Below are 9,693 nucleotides of genomic sequence, written 5' to 3'. Positions count from 1 at the left end.
AACAAAATGACTATAAAAATACACAAAAATGTATAGAATTAAAATAAACCTAATAAATTCAAAATTACTTTAAAATTTAATAAATCAATTAAAAACTCAAGAATTAAACAACAATTGGCACATAAAAAGTGGTAAAATAACTCTATTTTGTAGAGTTATCACAACCCCAAACTTAATATTTTGCTAGTCCTCAACCAAAAGAAAAATTAAAAACACACACATTTTTTTTTAATTGGTGATGTCTAATGTTTTCGTCAAAAATTACATAATTGAAATAGTTCAAAGAAAATCACAAATAAAAGTAAAACTTATGTAATTAATTAAAAAGTTAAAATTGTTTTCAAAATAGAAAATTTAACATAAAAACATCAAATCATCATGTGAATAGTAAATAGCAAAAAGCTAGATGTTAAGAACAATAGTAATATGTAAATAGTATGTCGGGTCTCTTGTTCCTATCATAATAGCAATATTATGATAAAAAATGTTACCTTAAATTCAGAAGAACACCAACGATCATACAAAATCATCCAATCTTCTTGATGTTCTTCTTTAAGTCTAGATGACGTTTGCTCTTGGCCATCTCAAGATCATTTTCTCCTCCAATTTCTTTGAAATATAAGTGCAGCTTGTACTTATGACCCTTCCAAGCTTTTCTCATTTGCTCATCAATGCATTTTTTAGTTGTCTCATCATTCAAGTTGATGTCAAAATGTTCCTATAACATAAAACAATATTAATTATAAATATTACAAATATAAATGTAATATTGTGAAATGACTTACCGAAAGATAGTGTCGCAATGGAGCTCTCACATCTTCTGGGACCATTATCCACTCTTTATAATGAAATGTACCATGATTCCGAATAATGAATCCAATCTCATTATTAAATTTCTCAGCATTAGTACAAATTGGTTGACGACACTCCGCATTAAAAGTCACTGACAACTTTCTAGTTGATGATGCCTTAGCTATAGTTGTAGTTGTCAAGCCGCAAGTAACTACACGTGGCTTAAAGGAAGATGTTTGTCCTACAATACAATATAATCTTAATTAAAATAAATAGAAATTTAAAGAAATAAACATGAAAGACATTAAATTTACCTGATGGAACTTGGGAAGATTGATTATCATCTTCGGTATCAAAATGGGTCGTCACATTAACTTGTTCACCCTGTACAGTAGGGTGTGTGGAGCCTTGAGGGTGTTCTCTCTCTACATTATATTGTGCGGTGGTTCTAGGTCGTTGACTGAGTACCGTAGATCGAGTGGTGCGACAAACTTGTTGATTCTCTAAACTCGACCGAGTAGTGCGAATAACTTGTGTAGGTGGAGCAGGAGGATCAATGACTGGTTCAACTTGTTGATTCTCTATACTCGACCGAGTAGTGCGAACAACTTGTGAAGGTGGAGCAGGAGGATCAATGACTAGTTCAACTTGTTGACTTTGAGCAGTAGATCGAGTGGTGCGACGACCAGGTGCCATGACTAAAATTCTGTGAAATAAAACAAAGAAAATGATTAGTAAATAAATATTTACAAATATTAAGAAACTAACTATGAATTAAGAATCTAGATATCTTATTTCATCTCAGTTTTTGCAAACCTTAGTTTCTGTACTTGTATTTCTGTTTGAGTACAGGGTGCTTGGCTAGTTGGCTAGTTGGGGAAGAACATTTGTAGACAAATTTCACGAGGCACTAACTGATCAATGACAAGATGACTAACTATGAATTAAGAATCTGCATCATCATCACATTCTAATTCTGTATAACTTTTGGTGTCATCACTTGAGAGAAATGTTTCATTATTAGAGAATATATTTCCTTCATCAAAATCTTCATCTAAGTCACTATCCTTGTCAACATTTTGATTTTGGTTTAAAAATAAATCAACAACAAGTTGGTCTGAAAGAGTTACAGAAGGAACATCTAATCGAACTAAAGACGAACTTTCAATGAAATCCTCAATTGGTTGAAAAGGTGGCAATAGAAATGATTCTTCTTCTTGAAACACATCATTATTTACTGTCTCTTCCATAATTTCAGGAATGTCATAAATAGATCGATTATTTACTTTTTGAACAACCCGCCAATTTGAACCGCGCTTCATATCAAGCAAATAGAAAACTTGTTGTGCTTGAGTTTCCAAGATAAATGGTTCATTAGAATACCAATTAGTAGATGTATTGATGGAAGTCAAATTATGATCCACAACAATTGATCTACCTTTTGGATTAGAGTTATACCACTTGCAACGAAATAAGAACACCTTCCAATCTAAAACGAATGACAACTGCAAAATCTCAATCAAGACACCATAGTATAGGATATTAATATTGTCATGATCACCTTCAGTGCAAATTCTAGAACATTGTGTCTTAAGAGTATCGTCACGCTCTTTACATCGAAATCGAACACCATTTACAATACAACTTTGGTAGGTGTTGTACCGTTCAAGTGGACCTTGAGATAAAGAATACAAATCATCATTGGCAAGAGGTGATTTTTGAACTCGCATTTGAGACACCTGTAGTATGAAATAATTTGAATTATGATGAATGATGTCACAACTTAAGAATTTAGTAAGAAACCATTAATGAGAATCTCTTACTTTATTCTTAAAGCAAGAAGGAAATTGTTCTTTGTGCTCTAAGGCAACTTCTGAATCTGAAAGACCTTTTTCTTCCAACAACTTTATATGATCACTACATTCAAATTCATTTCTATGAATAAGTAAATGATATTATGTTGAGATAATTTAGAAGAATAAAAGAAATTGTTACTTACTCGATAAAATGTTGGATATCATCTACAGAATTGTTCAATATATACCATTGAACGACTTGTCTCCAATTTTGAAGCAATTTGATAGTAGATGCCCCTAATGGACGAACATTGGAGTTGAAAATATCTAACTTATGATTTGGAGAAGGTATATCCCAATTACGCTCGGGTCTTGTGAATCTTGTCTCTATGTTAGAAACATATCTTGACAAGAAAGTTACAGCTTCATCTACAACAAAAGCTTCTGCTATTGAACCATCAGGCCGAGACATGTTTCTCACATATTTCTTGTACAAACCCATATGGCGTTCTGTCCCAAACATCCATCTCGAAGCAACTGGACCACCTAATAACACTTGATCGGGTAGGTGAACACAAAGATGAACCATTATGGTAAAAAATGATGGGGGAAATATCTTTTCCAACTTGCACAAAATTATTACAATTCCATCTCTCAATTCTTCTATGTCAAAAATTTGTAATGTTTTTGCACAAATTTTTTGAAAGAATTGGCAGAGTTCAATCAAAGTACCACGAATGTTGTCTGTCAGAAAAGGAAGTAATGCAGTTGGTAATATCCTATGAAGTAAAACATGACAATTATGAGTTTTCATTCCTCCTAGTTTGTCATTATCTATTACACATCGACTAATATTCGAAGCATATCCATCCGGTAATCTAACACTTTGAATGAATTTACAAAAATCTTTGCATTCTTCTCTCGTCAAAGTGTAACTAGCATAAGTTTTTTCAAGCTTGTTATTAGATAGGTCCTTCTTCAGCCAAAGCTCTTCACGAATATTAAGATTTTGTAAATCCTTACGAGCTTTTAAAGTGTCTTTCGATTTACCTTCAATGTCTAAAAGTGTTCCAATAATGTTATCACATACACTTTTCTCTATATGCATCACATCAAGATTGTGACGCAGCAAGAGCTTTGACCAGTATGGCAATTCAAAAAAAACACTTCTTTTACACCAATTCAGCTCTTTCTCTCCACGCTTATGTTTTCTAGAAGAATTACTTGGTTCTTTACCAGGGGTATGAATAGGAATTTCATCCAATTGCTTTAAAATGTCGTCACCAGTAAAAGTTCTAGGAGGGCCACGTAATTCAGTAGATCCATCATATTCTTTACTTTTTCTCCAAGAATGGTTTCTTTTCAAATAACATCGATGTCCCATGAAACATTGTTTGTCAGTTATTCTTCTAGATCTTGTATCTTCAAGACAAACAGGACATGCTAATTTACCAGTAGTGCTCCACCCAGACAAGTATGCATAAGCAGGAAAATCACTAATTGTCCACAAGACTGCAGCTCGAAGTTTAAACATGCATTGACCATACAAATCATATGCATTGACTCCATCCCATAACTCTTTAAGCTCTTCAATTAATGGCATCAAGAACACATCATAATCTTTTCCAGGAGATTTAGGGCCTGGAATTAACAAAGACATGAGATAGTTTGTTCCATTAGGAGAAGCCCAAGGTGACATATTGTACGGAATTAATATCACTGGCCACAAACTATAGGTTGATGTCATATTAGAGAAAGGGTTAAACCCATCTGACGCCAACCCCATTCGTATACTCCTAGAATCAGCTGCAAAGTCAGGATACACATTGTTGAAATGCTTCCAAGCATCCCCATCAGCAGGATGACGTAAAATCCCAGCTTCATTTTTTCGTACCTCTTTATGCCATCGCATATCTTTAGAAGTGTGCTTCGAACTAAACATTCTCTTAAGTCGTGCCTTGATTGGGAGCCATCTAAGTCGTTTATGTGGGATTTGATTTCGTACATAATGACTAGACTTGCATACAGGACATGACACTGCATTTGCATTCTCACCATAAAACAATGCACAATCGTATTGACAAACATCAATTTGCTCATAGCCTAAGCCCACCTCACAAAGAAGCTTCCTCGTCTGGTAATAATTCCCTGGGCACTGATTACCCTCGGGAAATATCTCTCTCAAACACTCCAAAAGACCGTCGAATGATTTATCTGTCCATATGTTAAGCACTTTGAGATTCATCAACTTCACCGTCGCGCTTAAGACAGAGAAACCTTTACAATTATTATACAAAGGCTTATGAAGTGACTCAAACAATGCATCATACTTGTCATCCACATTAAGTGGAGATTCATCATTGAAGTCACTAGTTGGACCAATGTCAAAATACTTACTACCAATAGCATCATGAAGACCTGCCGCCAAATCATCACTCTGATCTGAATCTTCGACATTATCCTCAGTATCAAATAATCCATCATCTTCTACTTCCTCTACTTGCTCACCATGGTGATACCACCTTGTGTAAGTACTAAGAAATCCATGAGTGATCAAGTGCAACTTTATCACATGCATGTATTGTGATTTCTTATTCACGCATCGACAACAAGGGCATAGAACCATCCCATTGGAGTCCATGGAGTGTCTTGCAACACTAATGAATTCATTCATTCCAGCAGCATATTCTGCTGAAAGTTTATTTGGTATATTTATTCAATGACGATCCATGAACCAACAAAATGGGGTCCCTTGTTATAGTTGGTAGAGCTGATGATGAACCCAAATTCTAGAAAGAACACAGAGAAGAACAAGAGCAAGAAAAAGAATAAGAAAGGATGGTAAATATTAAAGATTTTTCTCTTTTGTAGATTATTATAAATGAAATAGGAAAATAAGAAAGAAGAGAAAGTGGGAGATTGATTTGGGGGAAGTGCAATGAAAATGGAGAGGCTAAAAAGGATGAGGAAAACAATGAAAATTGTTATGGTTCAGCTACTTGGGGCAGCTAAACTGAGAATCATGGAAGTTGCTGCTAGACAAGCACCTCTCATGGACGTTGCATTTTTTGGGGAGGTTCAATTTGGTAACATGGGATTTGATCTATCTGACATGGATTCATGAATGCATCTTTATTATTAATTCTTTCTTTTTTTTTTTAAAAACAATATTGAATTGAAAGAACTATTGTCATTATATAGAAACATATAAATATATGTATGTATATATATGTGGTGCACATATTTTTGTACATATTCAAAGGTTACTACTACTGCCCAGGAGGAGGCTTTAAAGATTCTTTCCACCCCAGTAAACAAGGGGCTTTAATTTTTCTTCTTCCACATGAATTATTAATATTTCACAAAGCAAATAAACCATAACACTTTGTCTCTGAGCTCTAAACTAAGTACCAATAGAAAATGACAGTAAGCTTATTAAATAGTGTTAATTTACTGATTTTTTATTTTATTATTTTGTAGTCTCTTCCAAAGAAACTAGACTTTTAATCAATCTTAGTACATAAACAACAGAGGGAAAGCCACTAACAACAACTCATAAACAAAGTACCAAAGACAAAATACAAAAGAAATAGCATAGACAAATTCAAATGCATAAACAACCAATCACAAAAACTATAAACAAAGCACCAAAAAGTGCCTCAGGACAATGATTCATCATCAAACTTTCAGATTAGCAAGGATTTGATATCACTATAAATCATAAAAATGTTACCTCAAGGCTTCCAAGGCTAAATTCCAAAAGTGTTAAAGCCGCCAAGCCTAATTCAAAAATCACAGAGCCACCCAGACCAAGTCCAAAACCTCAAAGCACTACAAGAAATTCATATTACAATTAAATTCTGATTCAAAATAATGATCAACAATAAAATCAACAAGAATTCAATCATGCTCATATTTACACATTCAAAATCAATCAAAACTAAAATAAAATCAGATCTGAAAGTTATACAAAAATTTTAGAAAACATAACTTGCAAACAAATATAAAGAATCAATAGAGGAATCGATAAAGAAATAAACAACTCCAAGTTTGATATTCCACAACATACATTATTTTTGCTGCATACATATGTATACTAGTATAGTACTCCTTTATTTGATCCAATTCAAGTATTCAAGAATCCAACCAACTCAATTACATATACAGGTTCATACCCAATATTTGCATTTGTCTCAATTTTTTAACTTTGAATGGTAATGCAAGTAGAAAAGAAAAAAGAAGAGCTTTTTCTTTTAAAATGTTGTTGAAATGAACATACATTGGGTCAGAATATTAAGTTACTTAAAAGTTGGTCATTGGGATTGGGTTCACACTCAATGAAATCAAATCAATGGGGATTTTTCAGAAATTCATTTTGACTAGAGAGTCTAGAAATAAAAATAAAAAAGTTGAGATTTTTTCTTTCCAGTTTATTTATAATAAATAGAGGAAAAATCTTGGCAATTACAAGAAATAACACTAATGAATACATGTATTCAAAGGGTAGTAACCAAAATAAAAAGGAAAAGAAAAACCAAATCGAATCCCATCAAGCAAATATGTTTCATAGTCCAAAAGAAGAGGGTTTTCCTGTGAGATATGAAACTTACCGAGCTGACTGCAAAAATATACAAAGAGATATGAAATCATCTAATCTGACCTTCCATTCTTCTTTTGATCAAAACTCTGCCCAAATTATAAAAGAATGAGCTATGACAGCCATAAACTTATTATGTATAAACATCATTAGAAAATCCCAAGTAAATCTATAGCATCTACTGATCTCTTTAAGAAAATCCGCACTAAAAAATAATCCAAATTCTTGCACATGCATCAAATTTTTGCCATGTACCACAAGTGAAAAATAGATCATTTCAACTGCTTCTTAAGAAAATTTAGAATCCATCCATGAAGTGCAAGTAAATGATTTACCTCACAGACAGTGTAAAAAGCAGGAGAGTCCAGCGAGAATCCAATTTTTACCAATGCCTGTGACCAATATTTAGCATCAATTGAGAATAGGAAATTAACAACACGAAAATCGAGAGAGAAAGAGAGAGTGAGAGAGAGAACACGAGCTAATAATAACTCTCATACCAGTAGCTACAAGTACTGGACAAATAAGTGCCACCACCAATCACTAGTCAACATACAATTACAACTTGGCTTTCATCGAAAGCAACTAAGTTAAAAATTACCTCAAACACTTCATCAGTAACAAGATAACCACGCTCCCTGTAAACAACAACAGCAGCAAAGAATCAAGAGTTTGAGAAAACAGCTTTTTAGCCAAAGGATGCTACTGCTACAATTTAAGAGCAAACAAATACATGCATAATCAAATATGTTGGCTGCCAATGACTTCTTAAAGCAGCCATTTTTATTATAAACTAATACAATATAGAACTTAGTTAGATATTACATATGTTGGTAATTTCCACTGCGAATGTTTGAACTAACTTAAACACCCATTAAAGAATAACACTAGCATGTTTACAAGATTCCTGTACCCAAAAAAGCACTGAAATTACCTCTCCAGGTCTGAAAAAGCTTGTTGAACCTGGAAATAGAAGAAGCAACAAACCGAGTGTATGTATACTAGTATAGTCAGAATACAAAATATACCAAAATATTCACAACACTTTTCAGATATTTTTATGGTTTAATAGTGTTTAATATATTATAATTTGATTAAACAGACAAAAAAAAAAAAAATTCACAGGACGTGTTGAATATTTGACTTTTTTCATTTGCAATTATATAAATTTAAAAAGTATTGACTATTTGACTTTTTTCATTTGCAATTATATAAATTTAAATCTGAACGTGTTGTAGGCCTATGTCTATATACAATTCAAATCCATAAAAGTCTATATGTCTATATATAATTCAAACCCATAAAAGTCCCACAGTCAACAGGAAAACTTGGAAGTAAATTTATGGGCGATTATATATATTAAAAAGTGTTGAATATTTGACTTTTTTTCATTTGCAATTATATAAATTTAAATATGAACGTGTTGTAGGCCTATGTCTATATGTCTATATACAATTCAAACCCATAAAAGTCTATATGTCTATATATAATTCAAACCCATAAAAGTCCTAGAGTGAACAGGAAAACTTGGAAGTAAATTTATGGGCGAGTGAGCTAGACATTCTACAGCATCTAGAATATAATTTCACTATCGCAAATGAAGAGACTGCCTCAAAACATTCGATACATGGCTGGATCGTTGTCGATTCAAGATGCAGACAAAAAGCTGCTCTTGCTTTTAAATTCTGAACTATTTTCTTTGATCTGAAATAAGAAAAAACTGAAAATGAAAAAAATTTGAAATATAGTCGTGGGTGATACCTTGTTACCCAGGAGTTGCAGATATACAGGTCTTGAGGAAGAACTGGAAGAGGCGGCGTGCGGCTGTGATAAGGGTGTGGCTGTGAGAGAACAGGGAAAGGGTGCGGCGTGCGGCTGTGAGAGAACAAGGAACGGAACGGCTATGAGAACGGAATGGAACGGCTGTGGAGAACAGGGCTGTGAGAGAACAGGGAACGGAAACACGAAAGAAAAGGGTGCGTGAAAGGGTTATAAAATATAATATATAACATATAATATATTTGTTAATTTGATAAAAAAAAAATAGGCCACATGGCAGACACATATTACAACAAATTTAACACATCATCAATATTATAACACATCAGCTTATACATAAGCATTTATAAAAATATAAAATAAAAAGTAAGCAAAAATGGGAGGAAAAATTGAGCGAGAATTGTAAAAATTTTCCCTGAAAAATAAATGTAGATAAAGTCTCCATATTGGTAGGTAATATTGGTAGGAAATAACATTTCTGAATTAATATACTAATGACAAATAATTACTTACCAATATTCGCTACCAATAAATATTAGTGGGCAAAAGATATTTTTACCTACCAATATATATATGTAGGTAAGAAATTGGTAGGTAAATGTCAGCTTATTTACTCCACATAAGCTTCCAAATAAGCATTTATAATAATAAAATAATATAATGAAAATAAAAAACGGGGGGAAAATTGAGCGGGAATGGTTAAAAAATTTCCCTCCATAATATACGTAG

At 33.0% G+C, this 9,693-nt stretch overlaps 1 protein-coding gene across 1 annotated transcript; it reads right to left on the bottom strand.

The window, feature by feature from the left end:
* Positions 1 to 261: 261 nt before the first annotated feature.
* LOC133783073 (uncharacterized) lies at positions 262 to 9,086 on the bottom strand. The gene is made up of 4 exons (XM_062222607.1): positions 8,947 to 9,086; positions 1,107 to 1,498; positions 786 to 1,033; positions 262 to 718 (listed from the first exon to the last, which is right to left on the bottom strand). Exons 2-4 carry the CDS (start codon positions 1,486 to 1,488, stop codon positions 527 to 529), a joined length of 822 nt encoding a protein of 273 aa, XP_062078591.1. The 5' UTR covers positions 1,489 to 1,498; positions 8,947 to 9,086; the 3' UTR covers positions 262 to 526.
* Between the last annotated feature and the right edge of the window lie 607 nt (positions 9,087 to 9,693).

The sequence above is a fragment of the Humulus lupulus genome, chromosome 6 (genome assembly GCF_963169125.1).
Source record: "Humulus lupulus chromosome 6, drHumLupu1.1, whole genome shotgun sequence".
Classification (NCBI taxonomy): Eukaryota; Viridiplantae; Streptophyta; class Magnoliopsida; order Rosales; family Cannabaceae; genus Humulus; species Humulus lupulus.
This window is presented reverse-complemented; position numbering and strand designations above follow the sequence as displayed.